Source organism: Mycothermus thermophilus, assembly GCF_041956435.1.
Source record: "Mycothermus thermophilus strain CBS 625.91 unplaced genomic scaffold VTJ04scaffold_2, whole genome shotgun sequence".
Lineage (NCBI taxonomy): Eukaryota > Fungi > Ascomycota > Sordariomycetes > Sordariales > Chaetomiaceae > Mycothermus > Mycothermus thermophilus.
In genome coordinates, this window is record NW_027191428.1 from 2115505 (window position 1) to 2135197 (window position 19693).

A 19693-nucleotide genomic window follows, 5' to 3' on the forward strand; every position below is an offset into this window, starting at 1 on the left:
CTTAGCAAAAAGAGCAGACCAAAGCCATATCCAATGCTGTCGGCCGTGTGCAAGGCGGGTCGCGCTCCTGCTGTCCTCCGCCATGGTCGCCGCGTCCCAGTCTCTCCCTCCCATCTGAGGGCCCTGACCACCGGGGCCCAACATGCCGCCCTCCCTCTCCACGCCCAGTCCGGCTCGGCGCCGGCGAGGTTGACTCAGAAGCGCCTCTTCTCGGCCTCGAGGATCCTGGCCAGCGCTGGCAGCCCCCAACCGGCTCCCGATCCCAAGGCGTACCTTTCTAGCGGAGTCATCAAGCCTAGGGAATATGTCGATGTCAAGAAGGTCCTGGTTATTGGCAGCGGTGGTCTTGCCATTGGCCAGGCCGGCGAGTTCGATTACTCGGGTATGTCACTTATATACACTTCATGAGTCACACCCAGCAGCTGGGCACATACCCGGACCATACCAAGACTAGGAGGACCGATAGAGACTGACAATCAATCCCCAGGTGCCCAGGCTCTGAAGGCCCTCAAGGAGGCCGGCGTCTCCTCAGTCCTGATCAATCCTAATATTGCCACCATTCAGACAAACCACTCCCTCGCCGACGAGGTCTACTACCTCCCCGTGACTCCCGAGTACGTCGAGTATGTCATCCAGAGGGAGAAGCCCGACGGCATCTTCCTGTCATTCGGTGGCCAAACCGCCCTCAACTTGGGCGTCCAGATGCAGAAGCGCGGTCTGTTCGAAAAGTACGGCGTCCGCGTCCTCGGCACCAGCATCAGGACCCTTGAACTCAGCGAGGACCGCGACCTGTTCGCCAAGGCCCTCGAGGAGATCGACATCCCCATCGCCAAGTCCATTGCCGTGAACACCGTTGATGAGGCCCTCGACGCGGCGAAAAAGGTCGGCTACCCCATTATCGTCCGCGCCGCCTACGCCCTGGGCGGTCTGGGCTCCGGCTTCGCCAACAATGAAGAGGAACTCCGCAACATGGCCGCCCGCTCGCTGTCCCTTTCGCCTCAAATCCTGGTCGAGAAGTCGCTCAAGGGCTGGAAGGAGGTTGAGTATGAGGTCGTTCGCGACGCCAACAACAACTGCATCACCGTTTGCAACATGGAGAACTTCGACCCCCTGGGTATCCATACCGGTGACTCCATCGTCGTGGCCCCGAGCCAAACCCTCAGCGATGAGGAGTACCACATGCTCCGGTCCGCCGCCATCAAGATCGTCCGCCACCTGGGTGTCGTTGGCGAATGCAACGTCCAGTACGCCCTCCAGCCCGACGGTCTGGACTACAGGGTGATTGAGGTCAACGCTCGTCTCTCCCGCTCGTCCGCCCTCGCGTCCAAGGCCACCGGCTACCCCCTGGCCTACACGGCGGCTAAGATCGGCCTGGGCCACAGCCTGCCCGAGCTGCCCAACGCCGTCACCAAGACCACCACGGCCAACTTCGAACCCTCGCTCGACTACATCGTGACCAAGATCCCCCGCTGGGATCTGTCCAAGTTCCAGCACGTCAAGCGCGACATTGGCAGCGCTATGAAGTCGGTCGGCGAGGTCATGGCCATCGGCCGTACCTTTGAGGAGTCTTTCCAGAAGGCCATCCGCCAGGTGGATCCCAAGTTCGTCGGGTTCCAGGGCGAGAAGTTCGAGGACCTCGACCACGAGCTGCAGAACCCGACCGACCGCCGCTGGCTGGCCGTCGGTCAGGCCATGCTCCACGAGAACTACTCGGTCGACCGCATCCACGAGCTGACAAAGATCGACAAGTGGTTCCTGTACAAGCTGCAGAACATTGTTGACTGCACCAAGGAGCTGCAGCAGATCGGCAGTCTTCAGGGCTTGAGGAAGGAGCACATTCTCAAGGCCAAGAAGATGGGCTTCTCCGACAAGCAAATCGCCCTCGCCGTCGGCAGCACCGAGGATGCCGTCCGCGCCCGCAGGTTGGAGTTTGGCATCCGCCCGTGGGTTAAGAAGATCGATACCCTGGCCGCCGAGTTCCCCGCCGACACCAACTACCTCTACACCACCTATAACGCCTCGACCCATGACGTTGACTTTAACGACAAGGGCAAGGTCATCCTCGGCAGCGGCGTCTACCGCATCGGCAGCTCCGTCGAGTTCGACTGGTGCGCCGTCAGCGCCACCCGCGCCCTGAGGAAGATGGGCGAGAAGACAGTTATGATCAACTTCAACCCCGAGACCTTGTCCACCGACTACGACGAGGCCGACCGCTTGTACTTTGAGGAGCTCAGCTACGAGCGCGTCATGGATATCTACGAGCTCGAGGGCGCCACGGGCGTCGTCGTGTCTGTCGGCGGGCAGCTGCCGCAGAACATCGCCCTGCGCCTGCAGGAGACGGGCGGCGCCAAGGTCCTCGGCACCGATCCCCGCGACATTGACAAGGCCGAGGACAGGCAAAAGTTCTCCGAGATCCTTGACAGCATTGGCGTCGACCAGCCCGCCTGGAAGGAGCTCACCTCGGTCGAGGCCGCCGAGAAGTTCGCTGAGGAGGTCGGCTACCCCGTCCTCGTCCGGCCCAGCTACGTCCTGTCGGGCGCCGCCATGACGGTCATCCGCAGCAAGGAGGACCTCAAGGAGAAGCTCGAGCTCGCCTCGAGCGTCTCGCCCGACCACCCCGTCGTCATCAGCAAGTTCATCGAGGGCGCCCAGGAAGTCGACGTCGACGCGGTCGCCTCCAATGGCGAGCTCATCCTGCACGCCGTGAGCGAGCACGTCGAGCAGGCCGGCGTCCACTCCGGCGATGCCACCCTCGTCCTCCCGCCCGTCCACCTCGACGAGACCACCATGGAGCGCCTGAAGGAAATCGCTCGCAAGGTCGCCAAGGCCTTCAACATCTCCGGGCCCTTCAACATGCAGGTCATCAAGGCCGACAACCCCGACGGCGGCCTGCCCTCGCTCAAGGTTATCGAGTGCAACCTCCGCGCGTCGCGTTCCTTCCCCTTCGTCAGCAAGGTCCTGGGCACCAACTTCATCGACGTGGCCACCAAGGCCCTCGTCGGCAAGGACGTGCCCCCGCCCACCGACCCCATGGCCGTCAAGCGCGACTACGTCGCCACCAAGGTGCCGCAGTTCTCGTGGACGCGCCTGGCCGGCGCCGACCCCTTCCTGGGCGTCGAGATGGCGTCGACGGGCGAGATGGCCTGCTTCGGCAAGGACCTCGTCGAGGCCTACTGGTCCTCGCTGCAGTCGGCCATGAACTTCCGCGTCCCCGAGCCCGGCGAGGGCATCCTCCTCGGCGGCGAGCTGAGCAGGCCCTGGCTGACCACCGTCGTCGACTACCTGGCGCCGCTGGGGTACAAGTTTTACGCGGCCGAGCCCAAGGTGAAAGAGCACATTGAGAAGACGAGCAAGCACGACGTCAAGGTGGAGGTGATTGACTTCCCGACGGCGGACAAGCGCGCGCTGCGCGAGGTGTTTGAGCGCCACGACATCCGCGGCGTGTTCAACCTGGCGCTGGCCCGCGGCAAGACGGTGACGGACGTGGATTACGTCATGAGGAGGAACGCGGTGGATTTCGGGGTGCCGTTGTTTATGGAGCCTCAGGTGAGTTTTTTCTTGAACCACTCCCCTTCTTCTCCTCCCCCTTATTCTTCTTCAACCCCCTCACCTCTGCATGGTATAACGGCATTGCTAACTGGAACAAAACACAGACGGCCATGCTCTTCGCCCAATGCATGAGCGAGAAACTGCCGCGCAAGGAGGGCGTCATCCCCTCCGAAGTCCGCAGGTGGTCCGAGTTCCTTGGCGGGAAGCCGTTGTAAATAAACTCTGAAAAACGAAAACAAACAAAAACAAAAAAAATCTGGTTGGGTTGACAAATATGTTGAATGATGTTGATGAAGATACCACACCCATCTCTTGTTTGATGATGAGGATGAGGATAGATGATGAGGAGGGTTGGGGTTTGGGACAAAGCATACAGCGAGAAGAAAAAGAAGGAAGGAAAGACGGAGAAGTAAGGGTTGAGAGAGGGGGAGGAGACGAGGTGAGAGACGGCGTTTTTTTCTCTTTTTCTTTGATCTTTTGAAGGGTGTTTTATTAGTTCTTTGGACGGATGGACGGATGGATCCAGGAGGGACTGGAAGGAACAACGACAAACAAAAAGGACACAAAAAGGACCTTTCTTGAGTTTAAAGTTAGGCCTGTATGTAGGTTGATCTGCTTTTTGGAATTGATGGTCTGCGCGTGATGGAGTTGTGTTTTTTTCCTCTTGGAATGTTGCTCTGTGTTTACTACCTACTTCCCCTTCCTTTCCTTTCTTTTCCGGTCCGATCCCCTTGGTTATAGATAGATAGGTAGGTAGGTACCCTTCTTCAGGTGTTTTGTTGTTTGTTTGTATCTTTCTTGTTCCCCAGGAACAACAACAACAAAAACAGCAGCAGCAGCAGCAGCAGCAGCAGCAGCAGGAGGAGGAGGAGGAGGAGGAGGAGGAGGAGGAGGAGGGAGGAGGGAGGAGGAGGAAGCAATAAGAAAAAGTAGCAGAAGCAGCATCTAGATCTATTTACCTCGCTCCGTACCTATGTCAGCTAGGTAGGTACCTATACCATACCTACGTACGTACCAAACGCAGGTGGGTAGCGTGCCCAACAACAACAACCCCCTTTCCCTCCCTCCCTCCCACCATCATCACCATCTTCTCCCTTAGGTCCCTTCAGAAAACCCACACCATCAAAAACCAGAAGACACCAAAACCAAAAACCGTTTCAAACCCATCGCCTGCTTGCTTGCTTGCTTGCCTGCTTCCTTACTTGCTAACTTGCTTACTCACTCCCAGCATGATATGATAATGCTTTGTTTCCTTTCAACAAAAACAATCCGAAACCCCCAACACTCAATCAAATCAAATCAAACCCGACGCGTCCTCGTTTTTGGATAGCTCTCCGCCGCAGTAGTCCCAACAGTACCACCATCACCACCACCACCAACAACAACAAGACCAGAAGAAGAAAAAGAAGAATAAGGAAAAGAAGCACAATCCTCCTAAACAGTGCCCGTAGTCAACCCGCTATTCTGTCTGCCCCACCCGGAATTCCGCCATTCCCTCTGTTGCTGCTGCTGTTGTTGTCCGCCTCCTCCCGGCGGAGGTCCCCCTCCCGGTGGCGGCGGTCCACCTCCTCCTCCTTGTGGCGGTAATGGCGGCTGATGCTCAAACTGCCCTGGTCCTGGTCCTCCCTGCCCAGGTCCGGGTGGTGGTCCGTAAGGCGAAGGTTGCCCGGACCCATCATACGGTGGTTGCTGCTGTCCCCCACCACCACCTCTCATCATCCCCTGCCCTGGCGGTTGGCCACCACCGGCAGCAGCGAAGGGCGGTATTGTCGGTTCCTGTTGCTGTGGTTGTTGCTGTTGCTGGAACTGTTGAGGCCGGGCGCTGCTTTCGTGGTGATGCCACTGCGCCGGGTCCGTCTCGACGCGTCTCGGCGGGGGACGGGCCGAGTTATCGTGTCTGCCAACCTCACCACCTGCACCTCCACCGCCACCTTCAGAGGCGTACAGCCGGCCGGCGGCGCCGACGCGGTCCGAGAACTTTTTGAGGATTTCCTTGGTCGTGAGGTCCCCGTTGGGGTTGAAGAGTTGTTGGTCGTTGAGCATGTCGACGATATCGTCAGGGACCTGGAGAAAAAAAAAAAAGTTAGTAAAGAGGGGAGGAGGGTGGGGTGGATGAGAGGGGAAAAAAACGTACCAAACACATCTCCTCGATATTGGCGATCAACACCTCGACCGCCTCAATGGCATACATGGGATCGCTATCCAACCCGGCCTGCTTGTTCCTATCAAACAAGACGTTCGGCGCAATCACGGTGGCCAAGTTCTTGATGTCCATCTTGGACCCGGACTCGTCGTCGACCTGGTGGAACGAGCCGACCCACTTGAGGAAGCAGAAGAGAATCTCCAAGCAGTCGCGGTTCGGCTTGGGCAGGAGACAGCACGTCAGGTGCAGACACCTGCGCACCTTTTGCTCGTCCGGCAGCTTGGCCGCCGCCAGCCACAGGCGGTACAGCTTCTGGGTCATGAGCGGGTCGGGCAGCTCGCGGAGGTAGCGCTTGAGGAGGGCGGCAACCTGGACGACGTTGGTGGTGGTGAAGTCGACCTCCTCTTCCTTGTCGAGCTTCTCCACCACCTCGCCCAACTTCTTAATGTTGCCATTCTTGCGGAAGACGCCCTCCACCGACAGGTCCATCTGCTTCATGGCCGAGATGATATCGTCCACAACGGCGGGGATGCGGAGCGTTCCCGGGCCGACGCCGTCCGTCGACTCGGCGCCGTCGCGCTCGATGATCACCTCGAGCGGCACGCCGAAGACGCCCTTCTTCTTGACGTTCTTGCGCCCGTCGTTCTTGAACGCCTTGCCAATGTTCTTCCAGAAGGTGGCCGGCTTCTTGCTCTCGATGAAGCTGAGCAGCTCCTCGAGCGTAAACTCGTTCTCGACCATGGGGTGCATCGAGAGCACGGCCAGGTGCCGGACGATGAAATACTCGAGACCCGAAAGCTCCGAAAAGTAGCGCCGCGTGCGGGGAGGAGGAGCCACGTCCCGGGACCCCTGGACCTTGCCGTCCGAGAGGCTGCGCTGGTGGCCGGGTCCGCCCGGCGGCATGCCACGAGCGTACCTTGGATCATTGGGCGGCGGGTGGTACGAGTCGTGCCGTGGCGGGAGGAAAGCAGAAGAACGCTGTTCCCGAGCCTGACCAGCCGCCACGATCCTCGGGATGTCATCGAGGGTCAGCGCGTCCTGGTTGGGCAGCATCATGTCGTTCTCCTCGGCGGGGCCGCGCTCCTCAACGATCTGGAATCCCCGGGGAGCGCCCGGTTCTCCTTGACCACCCGAGGACCCAGGTCGTGCGCTGCTGCTCTCGGGACCGTCTAGGATGCGCGACGTCCGGGCTTTCCTAAAGCTGGAGGACAGATGTTTATCGAGCCTTGTGCTCTTTAGCCTCCTCACATCGTTGAGGGCGCTCTCATACGACGACTCGCGGTGATGCTTGGGATATGGCGCGTCCGGCTGCCCGGTCGGGCCCTCGGAGGCCCCGGCACCCCCGCCGTTGGGATCGTTATAGGATGGGATCATGCCGCTGGTCCGCAGGATTTCCAATAGCCGCGCCAGGGCAACCTGGAGCAGGAAGACGTATTGTTGCAGCTTGGTGATGTGCACGAATGGAGACGGGGTGGAGGCGCCATTGGGATCACAAGAGACGCAGAGGATTCTGCCATCGTAAGGACTGAAACGAGCATCTTGAAGACTCCGTCCCAGCTCCCTGCCGCAGTGGGCGCATTTTGTACATGCCAGGTGCCAGCGCTTGTCGTCCACTTTGGAGCACTCGTCTTCGATGGGCTTCCGGCAGAGCATGCACTGGTCTGAGTCGTGGGCTGATAGCCGGGATACTCCCGAGCTCAACTGCAGGGTGGTTGTGGAATTGTCATCGGCCTTGAGCGTCTCTAGATCGCCAAGGTCGTCCAGGAAGCGGAACAAGGCCTCTTCGTTGTTGCGCTCCTTTTCGATGCGGAGCGCGCCTTGAAGGCAGATACGGATGAGGAGCTTCAGGTAGTGGGCGAGGCCGGTCACGAGGGTGAGCAGATCTTGGGTGACGCCGGGCTTCCGGGTGGCCTTATCCTGGGTCTTGGACAGCAGCGAGAAAAAGGCAACAATCTTCTTACAAAGGAGCTTGGCTTCGCGCCCATAAGCGAGACCTATAGAGCAAGAAACATGTCAGCGTCTGCGCAAGATCGCGGGGGGGGCCGGATGCATGAGAGAACATACCATTCATCTCCAATTGGGCCATGGTGCTGTCCAAGCGGTCGGCAGATCGGAAGAGGACGTCGACATGGAAGATGAATCTCTTGGCAACCATGACGCCGTCAAGGTATGCGCCGTTACTAACGTGAAGGAGCATGTCTGAGATGCAAGCGGCCGATGATTCCTCAAAGGTGGAGAGAACGCTCCAGATACGGTAGACCTTCTCTTCCATGCGCTCCTCCTCTTCGCGGACCTGCTCGCGACCGGCGGGGTTGTCGGGGACGGGAGTGGCAGCCTCCTGGGGCGGATTCAGGCGGACATTCCAGAACTTGTGAATCATGTAGCATTCGGGGTGCCAGTGCTGGTTCTGGCCATTCCTAAAGATCTCGACGAACTGCTTGAGGATAGCAGCCTGGCAACCGCTGCACCGCTGGGCGAACTGGGTCGAGTAGTGATAATGGCAATAGACCTGGCCATCGTGCTCGTAGTAGCTGTCCTGGGCGCCGAAAACGGTCGGGCAGAGGGAACACGTGAAGTGGTCGACGTGGTACTTGCGATCCAAGGCCGTGATGTAGGAACCGCGCAAGGCACCGCCGCACTTGTGGCACAGTAGGCCTAGGCGGCGGAAGTAGTCGGTCTCGCATAGAGGGTACGGGCCGCCGCCGTTCTCGTCGTCGGCGGGGAAGAACTTGGAGGCGACAATCTGGCCGCAATCCTGAGAGAAGAGAGAGACAGTTAGAAAAGGGAAGAGGCACAGGGAGGTGCGGGGTCCATTGTCCAGAAACTCACGCGGCACCTGAAGCAGTCCAGGTGGAAAGTACCGTCGAGGGCGCGGACGAACTGGCCGGTGAGGACCTCTCCGCACTTTTGACATGTCCGGACCTGGCCGCTGGCGGATCTTGAGGGTCGGGGGCGCGAGCGGTTGCGCTCTCCGCTCCGTCGTGACTCGGCATCGGGGTGGTCGGCGCCGCTCAAGGCAGGGGAGATGGGAGGTGGCTTGCCGCTCTGGCTGCCATGCGGCGGGCCGTTGTGTCTGGACGGAGTGGGTGGTCCTAGGTTTGACGGGTCGTGGTCGTAGTAGGGATCATCACTGCCCAACGACTGGCCGTGGCCCCAGTCGCGGCCGGAAGCTTCGCCGTAGTCGTAGCCTGCCATGGTAGACTGACGGTCAATCCAGCCGCTGCTATTGAATCAGAACCACCATGGGGGTGCTCTGTTAGTTTGGCGAAGCGGTCGCGGTCGCGGTCGAGGATGGCGGACGAGAATGTCGCGGGCGTGTTTGGCTGTCGAGGAGGTGTTGCGTGTTGTGTAGTGTGTGGTTCGAGGTCGAGGGGGAAACGGATGTGGAAGCGGGGGTCAGGTCCCTCGTGTGTCTGCAGCAGCGGCAGCAGCAGCAGCAGCAGCAGTGGGCATGAGAAGCCCGAAGCGACGTCAGGCCAAAAGAGGAGCGATGCGATACAGTAGGTACAGTACCTCGCACCAATTAGTGACAGGCCGAGTGATCGGAAAGGCTGTTCAGCAGCCCAATGCCGGTCCAATTATTTCGGTCAAGCAGCCGGTGATGGGTTGATCGCAAGTCCTGCCCGAACAAGGGGAACCTGAAGAGAAGAGAGGCTGTGTGGGCGCGAAGCTTCGGGGTGGTCGTGCAGCAGTGCAGCGGGAGGCTGGGGCACAACCTGGAAGTGCGAAGGATGAGACGAGGGGAAACCTGAGCGGCCACCTCACAGCCTGGGCTGGCTGGCTGGCTGGGCTGGGGTGAGGCTGAGGATGGGACCCAGACGACACGACGGACAAGGTTCCCGAAGCAGCGAGCGGTCAGGACAGACAGAACACAACTGTCCCCTTAAGGCCAGGGAGGTACCGAGTAGTTTGTCGGGTTTCTTTCTTGATCCGACCACGTGCGAGATTCGTGGTTTTGTGGACAAAGAGACAGGTATCTAAAAGTATGCCTGAGGCTGTCGCTGGTTGCTGAACGGAAACAATCCGGAAGACAATCTCAGGGCAGCAAGCTAACGGTCGTGTTGTTGAAGTGGATGGGTGGATGGACCAAGTCTCTCTCCCCTTCAGCAGCGATCGGCAACCTACGAAACCCCCTGCTGTGTGGTCGGGAAACCAGCAATTTCCAGCCCGGCTTCTAGCGTGGGGCCCTCTTCAGCGGGTCTGATGAACTGCTCCTGATCCCAAACAGGCAATCAGCACCCAACCACCTCACCACCGAACACCACCACCTCAGGGTTGGAATGAGACCTGGGAAACGGCCGGGCTTCTTCGCTCTGATGAAGTCAACGAGGACACAAGATGCACTGGAATGACCCGAGTGCACCATTGAGGGAGCATCTCAAATGAGCCTGGAGGTTTGGATGAACTTGTGCCAGATTTCGGATTGCCTACCTGATGCGCTGTAAAGCACATTCCAGTTCTTGTGCACAACTCAAAGGCGTTGGAGTATGAGCTGTACATACAACATGCATTGGACCATCAACCTGGAAGATAGAATACCGTACTTATCCATGACATTCATCTTGTTGTCTAGGTACTACAGTAGGATGTCAATAGAGAGCTTCCTTACCAAGTACATAAAGGAGGTTGGTCCCAGCCACCCAATTGCCTGAGTGTATCAGTGGAGGTATTCCCCAAGGACACTCAATCCGAATCTTCCTGGAGAGTCGAGTCCTGAAAACGCTCGAATCCATCATGTCGTTTGGTCAATTGCCTGTTTGGTTTGACTGTCTGTCGTTTACTCCTCCCTCCTAACCTCCTAACTTGAGCTTTGTGACTGATTCCTGGGCTACCAAGGCTAAGGTACCAAGCCTCAGTCTTGTAACTAAGGTTGTAATCTTCTGAGCCCTAAGCTTATTGAATGTCACGATGGCGTAGAGAATACTTCCTTCGAGATTGACAGAAGACAGGACAGAGAACAGGGTGTAGTCCAAGTCGGTCTTCAAGTACACTGTGTAAATACTTCCAAGTCAAGAAAGAAACCTAACCGTTGCCGGCAGACGGGAGCTGCTCTTGTCCCTGAAGCTCGCCGCAGGTCATCCCCGTCCGCCACCGCCCCACCTTCCATTCTTAGGTGTATGCTTCCGCTGTCCTTCAACCCGGAACCTCCCCACGTTTGCCTAATCCAAACTTTAACCTACCTAACCAAGGCCGAATCCCATTTTCCAACTTCCAGGTTGCTGTCAGCTCACTCATTCTCTCCCAGCAAACACCTTGTTGGCATGACCGTGCTACGAGCCCAAAGTAACCATAACGAACACGTTTCCAACATCACCTGACCCGCCGCCGCCATGCCGGGCCTCACCCTCGACACCGGCTCCCAGCCGGCCTCATCATCCTCATCCGCGGTCCCGTCGCGCGGCGGTGGTGGAGGAACTACAGCCCGCCAACGGCACACCTCGGCATCCTCGCCCTCCCGGCCGCCCGTCAGTCCCATCACTCCGACCTTCGCACCAGCCCAGGCTCCCCCAGCCGGCGCCGCCACTGCCGCCGCCGCTACCACCTCCACGGCCAACATCCCTCCGTTCTCCCTCGACCGCCCAACCTTCACTCACACTACCCAAACCGACCAAATCGGCGTGCCCCCGCCGCGCGCTGAGCCCATCGATTTCGAGTCCAACCCGGACGTGCTCGCCCTCAAGAGCGCCATCTCGATCCTGCAGCTCCAGCGCAACCGCGCGGCCGCCGACATCCAGGCGCTGAGCCGGGCGCGCGACGCCGCGCTCGCGAGGCCGGAAGAGTTTGCGGCCGATTTGCTGGCCGGGAGGGTGAGGATGGAGGGGGACCCGCTGCTGGCTCCTTCAGCAGCAACAGGCTACTCCGGCAGCGGTGGCGGCGGAGAAGAAGCAGAAGGAGACTCGGACTCGAGCTCCGAGTCGGACTCCGAACCTGACCCGTCATCATCCACCGGCGACGGGCAGGGGAAACCACAACCGCAAGAAACCACTCCTGACTCCGAACCCACCCAACAACAACCACCCAACGGCAAATCCAAACGCAAATCCAAACCCAGCACCAACCAACAACAACCAACCGAACCACCACCACCCTGGCGCACTCTCCCCAAACCCCAAACCATCGTCCGCTGCCCCCCGATCAATTGGGCGCAGTACGGCGTCGTAGGCGAGTCCTTTGACAAGCTGCACGCCGAGCAACTCGCCGCCCCGACCCCGGGCGTGCCGGCGGTGCTGGGGCCGGGCGGGACCTTCGAGTTCCGCGCCGGCGTGCCCGGCGGGGTGGTCCCTCCCAGCTCTGGCTCTACCTCGCTGACCGGCGCCGGCGCAGGCGCCGGGGGTAATCCTCTAGCAGCATCTATACCGGCCGGTGGTGTGGTTGGGCAGGGAGGAGCTGGAGCTGGACAGCGAGGGGGAGAGGTGGCGGCGGCGTATAGTCCGTTTCGTGACAAGGTTGGGGGAGAAGGGGGGAGAAGGGGGAGGGGTGGGAAGCGTTGAGTTAGGCCTTTTGTTTTCGGCACCTCTTTTCTCCTTTCTTGCTACTACATACCTACCGTGCGGATTGAGAGAGCTCGGTGCTGGTCTTGTTTCCTTTGAACCCTTGAAGCCTGTTTGTAGTATGAATAATGAGATATGTGTTATGACCATGAGACGAAATGATGGGTTAGTACCGTACCCTAGGAATGAATGCCCTGGCTAAGGAAGCAAGCAAGCAAGCAAGGAAGGAAGGAAGGAAGGGAGTATGATAATAGCATGGCGATTTTTTCCCCTTTTGGCTGGAGGGCCTGGGGCTGGGCTGGTTTGGACTTCTTGGGAACACGAATGCTGTAATTATGTACAAAGGTTGGCAAATCACTGAGGTACGTACACTCGTCAGATACTTGGAGAGAGAGCGGCCAGGAGTAACTATGATCATGATCATGATGTTGATGCCAGTTGGGTCCAGGGGAAGAAGAAGAAGAAGAAGCGTGGTTTGTCTTTGTGACGAGTTGTGGGCATATAAGATCAATAAATAAGTAATCCCGACAATCCCACCTGCCCCGTAATAACCAGAATAATGTCGCGTCCAAAATAATCTCCCTGGTACTTGGATCTCATTCTTCATTGCGAGGTTCATGATCTACATGTTCAAAGAGACAGAAATACTTTCCGCGGCTTACCCAACCCAGGTTTCCCGACCAAGTTCCTGAAGAAAAAAAGGAAAGCCCGAAGGAAGGAGAAAAGTAAACAAACACTCACACACAAAGACACAGACACACACATGAGGGAAAACAAACCATGATCATAGCCACATCATCATCAAGTCATCGAGGCACCCAATTCCTCAATTACCCCCGAGTTGAGTAGAGTCAAGTCGAGTTGAGTCAAGTCGACAGTCATCCGCTGTCAACCGCAACAAAGCAAAAAAAGCAGAAAAAAAAATAACACACCGAAAACGAAAAAAAAGACAAGCCCAGACGCATGACTCCGGCCGTAACCGTTCAATCCCTTTCCCTCCCGTCCCCCCTTACCATCCCTTTGCGTTTCTTTCCTTTCCATGCCCAAAGCCATCTCCGAACGCCGCCAAGATAGCTTCTCTGCCTCCAGGTCGTTACGTGTGTTAACCCGGTCTGCTAAAAAAAATGACATTCATCCTCCCGACAGCAAAGACATAAAAGCAAAAGAAAGCCCATGCAAGAAGAGTAAAAGAATCAACTCCTGGATATTCCCGATCGAATTAACGTCCCCGGCCTACCTCCTCCGTTTTGCTTCCACCCATTCACTCCTCCATCGACTGCTGAACAGACCTGCGCAGGCGCCGGTTGTACAGACGCCGATCCTCCGGCGAGCCCCAGTAGAGTTTAAACGCCTCCGGGTAGACAAGGGTCCGGGGGTCGTAGGGAGGGTTCTCCTCCTCGAGGGCGTCAATGACAGCCTCGATGTGCGTCTTGACATCTTCCCTCCGGTTCGCAGGCGCCACATAGCAGGGGGTGCCATCGGCGGCGATCCTATGGTGGAAGAGGCGCGTCTCGAACCGTATCCTGGGCTGCTCCTCGGGGAAGCGCGGGCTGAAGCAGATCTTGATGCGGAAGAGGCCGCCGTCCAGGTTGGTCATGGGCTTGCCGAAGTAGGTGAGGATCCAAACGAACGGGTTGCCGTCGACGAGCTCGAGGTTGTGCGGGATGTCGGCGCGCTTCCAGGACTCGACGATCTGCTCGAACTGACGCTGGAGGTTAACAGCAACCGTCGATTCCTTGGCCTTGGCGATGAGGCCCTCGGCGGCCCACGACTCGGTCTCGGCGTCCAGGGCCTTCTTGATGTTCTGCAACCGGCGCTCCAGCTCCGTGTAGTTGAACTTGCCGTCCATGATGTTGTTAGAACCCTCGAACGGCATTCGCTGGAACGGCGTGTTGTCCTTGACCTCCTCCTTGCCCTTCTTAACGGCAGCCATGTACGAGTCGTAGTACCAGAGGAACCGGCGCTTGCACAAATCCTTGAACGGCTCAAACGGAACGCTCGACTCATCCTCGATGCTGTCGACGTCCATGGCGTACGCATCTTTGGCCGTCTCTTGTGTCGGATATGACCCGTCTGGCCCAATCTTGAGGTACTCCTCCAAACGCTGGATGACGGAGATTCGGAGCGTCTCGTGCCGGATCTAGGACTCTGTTAGCCCACACCCTGTAGACGGAAACGGGGAGAAGAAAATCGACCTTCTGGATGTAGTCTTGCTGATTCTTCTTATCTGACGGCTCGTTTGCATCCTCAAAACCGGGCTCGTTCTCGTAGGGATTTGCGGACATCAAGCTCTGGATCGACAAAAGGATGGACTCCAGGCCCTGTGCAGCAGACCACTCCTCGCCCCGTTCTCCACGCCATGTTCTGGTGACTGTCAGCCAAGTGACCGGCGAGGCGTGCGAAAGATTCGGGATGTATAATTACCCTAAGATAGACCTGTAGCAATGTTAGTACCTGGGAGGTTCCAAAGGTTTGGTCTATAACTTACAGGCACACCCTGCCGCTTGCGTAGATGTTGGGATTGAAACGGGTGCGGCCTCCATTGGTTGTGATGGCTGTGACCTGAGGAGATTTCCGGGGATAGTCTGGGGCGGGGTGGTCAGCGGGTGGTCCGAGAGAGGTTGGAAGTGGTGCAGGGCGCTGTCGCAGACAGTTTTCATACCCTTGTTGAACTTGAAGGCGAACTAGAGACGGACAACATCAGCATTGGCTAAGCTCCTGACGGTAACGGCGATCAATGTCTATCTCACCTCGAAGAAGCCAAACTCGTAGGGTGTGTCGTGAGGCCCGATAATCAACGCCTTGACATTGCGGACGTCGATGTCGCGGCAGGCGACGGCGAGGGCTAGAGCAGTGTTAGAAGAATACGATCGATTTACGGCGTCTGGGAAGGCAGATGGAAACGTACAAAGGTCAGAGCTCTTTTGGAGGTCGCTCAGCTCCTGGGAGTGCGGGGTTCCAACAAGTTGATGTCAGCATCACCAACCCCGCCAGACCGATGGAAGAAGAGGCATGTCGTGACCCACCTTGGTGATGCGGAAAACGGACTGGTCGGCCATAGCTGCAGCGTCACCGAGGGACTTTTTGCTGTAGGGAAGACGAGGTCATAAACTGAGGGAAGCAGAGCGTTGGCGGTGGTCGAGGAAGTGGGAAGGCGGGGTATCGAAAGTCGGGACTGGTTGAGGTGGGAGAGGAAGATGAAGTTTCTGGCTCCAGGCACCGGCGAAATGAGGTGCAGATGGTGGATGCCCGGCGAGGTGATGAAAGGCTGAACCTCTCCAGGCCCCTCATAGCCTTTACCTTACTTGCCCAAACCCTGTTCCCACCCTCAGCACCAGATGGAAGGCCCGCGACTTGGAGTGGCCTTGCACAGTGCGGCCAGTAACCTTGACCCTCTCATCCAATTGCAGATCTGGGGCTGTTTGGCGTCTGCCAACCGATCAAAGCCCTCCGGTTCACTATGTAGTATGGCTTTGATGATTTGATGCGACAGATGTTGTACAAGGTGACCAACTGACACTTTTTGATGACATCCATTTACGATCTGCACGTTTGCGTCGGGTGCATAAGGCAGTCAACATCACGAACAAGGACGAAGGAGGCACACAATCGGCATAAGCCCAGGGTTGCCCAATGGAAGCCCCAGCCCAGTGTGCCACTCCCTGCGGGACACACTGTGCTCATGTCTTTCTTGGGATGACAGTCCATGTCTTCATGTCTCCCGGCGAAGGGGAAAGGTGGGGCAGGTGCATTGGAGAGCCTGAGGTCGGCGGTGAGGGGCAAGAGGCAGCAAGGCTGAGAGGCAGAAGTGGGTCCAGTTCTCAGGTGCCGACGCGGTTGTCACCTGCCGTCGCGTCTTCCCAATTTCGACGCGTAAAGTGGTTTGGAGTTCAGGCCAGACCCAACCCGGAACTTCCAGGCTCACAGATATCGACGCCGATTCACCGTGAAACGACATCAATATCAAGAAAACGACGACAAGCAAATCTCAGATTGAAATAGCCAACACCTGCCAACCCTCCTGATGTCCAACTTCTTCGACCTCAAGGCCCGAAAGGCCGCCGCTGCCAACGGGGCAGCATCCAGCGCTGCCGACAAAAAGACGGACGAGCATGCTCGGGTACAGCCTTGGGTCGAGAAATAGTAGGCCAATCTTTCCGAGTACACCACCAGAGACAGCAATACTGACTTGGATTAGCCGTCCCAAGACATTGAGCGATGTCACAGCCCAAGACCACACCACCTCGGTCCTCCAGCGGACACTGCAAGCCTCCAATGTATGTCTCCAACTTGCCAGCCAACAACAATGATCCAACTATATGCCTGTAAGACTGACCTCTTTCTCCTCCCCAGCTCCCCCACATGCTCTTCTACGGGCCGCCAGGAACCGGCAAAACCTCGACCATCCTCGCCCTCGCCAAAGAGCTCTTCGGGCCCGAGATGATGCGTTCCCGCGTGCTGGAGCTCAACGCGTCCGACGAGCGCGGCATCTCCATCGTGCGCGAGAAGGTCAAAGACTTTGCCCGCGCCCAACTCACCAACCCGCCGCCGGGTTACAAATCGCGCTACCCGTGCCCGCCCTTCAAGCTCATCATCCTCGACGAGGCCGACAGCATGACGCAGGACGCCCAGAGTGCCCTGCGCCGCACCATGGAGACGTACAGCAAAATCACCCGCTTCTGCCTCATCTGCAACTACGTCACCCGCATCATCGACCCGCTCGCCAGCCGCTGCTCCAAGTTCCGCTTCAAGGCGCTCGACCAGGGCAACGCCCGCCGGCGGCTCGAGGACATTGCGCGCTTGGAGGGCGTGCCGCTGGAGGATGGGGCCGTGGACGCCATGATCCGCTGCAGCGAGGGCGATTTGCGCAAGGCGATCACGTTCCTGCAGAGCGCGGCGCGGTTGGTTGGGGCCAGCAACGGTGATGGCGGCGGCGGTGGCGAAAAAGCTGAGGAGAATGGCGATAAGATGGACGTGGACAAGAAGGCTGTGACGGTGCGCGTGGTGGAGGAGATCGCGGGCGTGATTCCTGACGCGACGATCCAGAAGCTGCTGCAGGCGATGCGGCCACGCTCGGTTGGGGAGACGTACACGGCGATTGCCAAGGTGGTGGAGGAGATGGTGGCGGACGGGTGGAGCGCGGGCCAGACCATGACGCAGTTGCACCGGGCGGTGGTGTATGACGAGACGATTCCGGATGCGCAGAAGAACCGGATTGTGATGGTGTTTTCGGAGATTGATAAGCGCTTGGTGGACGGCGCGGACGAGCATTTGTCCATCCTGGATTTGGCGCTGCGCGTCTCTGGGATTATGGCGGGGAGGTAGTTTTTGAAGCATGGAAGAGGCATACCAACCACCTAGGGCTGACGGATGGACGGACGATGGGCAAATCAACCAAAGCCTACCTACCTACACACGCAGACATGTAATTCAATCTTAGCAAGGTCATGGCATATCAGAGGCGTTTCGGGACAGGTAACAAAACGGACACGAAATAGAGCATGGTATTCACGACCCTCTCTCACTGTCCCCAAGGCTATCAATTCTCCCTCTCCGCCCTCAACAACCCCAAACTCCCATCCAACACATCCCAAACCGTCCTCCCCTGCTGCTGTCCCAACTGCTCCGCCTTGCCAACCGTATGTCTCCTCCGCGCGATAAGCGACTGCCGCCTGCTCGGCGGTAACCAAATATCCTCCTCGTCTTCTTCTCCATCTTCCGCCTCTCCCCCCTCCACCCTCCTCCTTGCCGCAGACCCAGCAGCAGTAGGTGTAGCAGGAGTAGCAGGCGCACGGCTCGGCGTCGTCGTCGTCTCCCCCCCAGCCGCCGTCGCCGGCCTCTCCCCCGCCACCACCAACTCCTCCACCTCGCCGAGCGTGCGCATCGTGCTCTCGAGCGCCATCTGCCCTTCCTCGATCTTCTCCGCCACCGTTTCCAGGGTGGCGATCTTGGCCGAATCGGCGGCGAGCACCCAGGGGCGGACGCGCGCGGAGGGGCCGGAGCCGGGGCCGCCGCCGGAGGAGGAGGAAGAGGCGCCTTCGGCAGCGGAGGCGGAAGGCCCACCGCCGCCGGCAAGGTCGGAGAGCGAGCTGCCGCTCTTGGTTCGAGAGTGGGACGTGCCGGTTGGAGCTGATGAGGAGGAGGAGGGATGGTCGTGCGTCGAGAGGAGCTGGCTTTCTTCGGCGAGACGGTCGAGGAGGTGAAGGTTCTCCCGGACTTGCTTGGTGATGGTGGTGTTGAGGTGGGATTTGTGCGCTATCAGGCCACGCTGGGAGCGGGAGATGGTGAGGAGTTGGTCGAGGTAGGGGGTGAGGAGGTGGGTTATTGGTGGTGTTGGTGGTGAGACTGCAGGGGCAGAGGGGGCGGGAGGAGGAGAAGGGGATGCTGGGTTGGGTTTTGTTGTTTCGGACTGGGGAGGTTGAAGGACGGGGTGTGGTTGCTCGCTGACGAGGCGGAGGAGGGTCTTGCGCGCGTCGATGTACTGGGCGTATTTCTCCTTGATGCTGGCGAGCTGCTCGTCCATGTTCATCGGCTCGGCTTGTGACTGCCGTGCCGTTGCGTGCGGGTGGGATGTGCCGTTCTGGTCGCCTTCTCCGGCCTTGTTGAGCTCGGCTTCGATCCAGGCGATGAGCTCGACGCGCGTCCTGTTGAGAGCTTCTAGCTTGGCGCCGTCACTGACGCTGCCGGGTCGAGCAGTGGATCGTGCCTTCACTTCCTCCAAGAGCTGCTCCTCGCGCGTGAGGAGGAGCTTCGCCTGGAGGACGTGCCTCTCGAGCTGGTCGATGAGCTCCTTGAGTGGTGGACGGGAGGTCGTAGACTCTGAACCAAGGGCCACCATCAGATCCTTAGGCATGGTGGGCAGCGGTCGTGAGTCCCTGAAAACCTCCTCGGGATCCAGGAAGCTAGGCGATGCAGCCGGTTTCTGGGTGAGAGAGGTGAGACACCCTTCGATGGCTTCCAGCTTGTCTCGTCGCTGGCGGAGCTTGATCGCCTCGAGATGCTCCTTCAGAGGATCCAGCCGCCTCTCATGGCCGGCATCTTGGGGTTCGACCCCAACGCGGCGGATGCGGTGGCAGCATTCTTCGAACTCCTGACGAGCCTTGATGTTGGCACTCAGAGCCTCGAGATATTCCTTCTGCAGGCCGCGGGCTGTGGTCATAGACTTGACGCCATTGGACTCAACCAGAGCCAGGGGTTCGACTGCCACACCATCGTCCAGACATGAATCTAGATGGGCAGCTAGGATCTGTCGTATCCGGCCGACTTCATCGCGTGGTCGGACATAGGGTTCGAGTGTCTTGCGGATACGGTGAAGTGTATGTGTGTCCTTGCTTGAGGAAGCCATCTTAAGTCGGAACTGACAGCATTGGAGAAATTAAATTGAGAAGAATTTTGACAGAAAATAAGACATGGAGACCGAGACTTTTCATCCCGCCTCTGGTTAACCGGATTTCCCGAGTCTGCAATGAGCTGGGCTTGGTGTTGGACGTTGTTTGGGTGAGGTTCCCAT

General features: G+C 58.5%; 8 protein-coding genes across 8 annotated transcripts; 5 read left to right on the forward strand and 3 right to left on the reverse strand.

Annotated features, from left to right (window-relative positions):
- Positions 1–33: 33 nt before the first annotated feature.
- Positions 34–3764, forward strand: VTJ04DRAFT_2920 (uncharacterized protein; the record flags this gene model as incomplete). The annotated part of the gene is made up of 3 exons (XM_069360763.1): positions 34–382; positions 488–3546; positions 3654–3764. The coding sequence occupies 3 exons, from the start codon at positions 34–36 to the stop codon at positions 3762–3764; spliced, it is 3519 nt and encodes a 1172-aa protein (XP_069221441.1).
- A 59-nt stretch (positions 3765–3823) lies between these two features.
- Positions 3824–4030, forward strand: VTJ04DRAFT_2921 (uncharacterized protein; the record flags this gene model as incomplete). The annotated part of the gene is made up of 1 exon (XM_069360764.1): positions 3824–4030. The coding sequence occupies one exon, from the start codon at positions 3824–3826 to the stop codon at positions 4028–4030; it is 207 nt and encodes a 68-aa protein (XP_069221442.1).
- Positions 4031–4057: 27 nt separating this feature from the next.
- Positions 4058–4879, forward strand: VTJ04DRAFT_2922 (uncharacterized protein; the record flags this gene model as incomplete). Its single annotated transcript, XM_069360765.1, has 2 exons — positions 4058–4180; positions 4649–4879. The coding sequence occupies 2 exons, from the start codon at positions 4058–4060 to the stop codon at positions 4877–4879; spliced, it is 354 nt and encodes a 117-aa protein (XP_069221443.1).
- A 104-nt stretch (positions 4880–4983) lies between these two features.
- VTJ04DRAFT_2923 (uncharacterized protein) lies at positions 4984–8887 on the reverse strand (the record flags this gene model as incomplete). The annotated part of the gene is made up of 4 exons (XM_069360766.1): positions 4984–5613; positions 5684–7686; positions 7757–8447; positions 8522–8887. The coding sequence occupies 4 exons, from the start codon at positions 8885–8887 to the stop codon at positions 4984–4986; spliced, it is 3690 nt and encodes a 1229-aa protein (XP_069221444.1).
- A 2135-nt stretch (positions 8888–11022) lies between these two features.
- Positions 11023–12183, forward strand: VTJ04DRAFT_2924 (uncharacterized protein; the record flags this gene model as incomplete). Its single annotated transcript, XM_069360767.1, has 1 exon — positions 11023–12183. One exon carries the CDS (start codon positions 11023–11025, stop codon positions 12181–12183), a length of 1161 nt encoding a protein of 386 aa, XP_069221445.1.
- A 1261-nt stretch (positions 12184–13444) lies between these two features.
- Positions 13445–15242, reverse strand: VTJ04DRAFT_2925 (uncharacterized protein; the record flags this gene model as incomplete). The annotated part of the gene is made up of 8 exons (XM_069360768.1): positions 13445–14323; positions 14379–14547; positions 14608–14619; positions 14672–14768; positions 14846–14867; positions 14934–15028; positions 15092–15125; positions 15210–15242. The coding sequence occupies 8 exons, from the start codon at positions 15240–15242 to the stop codon at positions 13445–13447; spliced, it is 1341 nt and encodes a 446-aa protein (XP_069221446.1).
- A 965-nt stretch (positions 15243–16207) lies between these two features.
- On the forward strand, positions 16208–17508 carry VTJ04DRAFT_2926 (uncharacterized protein; the record flags this gene model as incomplete). Its single annotated transcript, XM_069360769.1, has 3 exons — positions 16208–16326; positions 16382–16460; positions 16537–17508. The coding sequence occupies 3 exons, from the start codon at positions 16208–16210 to the stop codon at positions 17506–17508; spliced, it is 1170 nt and encodes a 389-aa protein (XP_069221447.1).
- Positions 17509–17722: 214 nt separating this feature from the next.
- VTJ04DRAFT_2927 (uncharacterized protein) lies at positions 17723–19342 on the reverse strand (the record flags this gene model as incomplete). The annotated part of the gene is made up of 1 exon (XM_069360770.1): positions 17723–19342. One exon carries the CDS (start codon positions 19340–19342, stop codon positions 17723–17725), a length of 1620 nt encoding a protein of 539 aa, XP_069221448.1.
- Between the last annotated feature and the right edge of the window lie 351 nt (positions 19343–19693).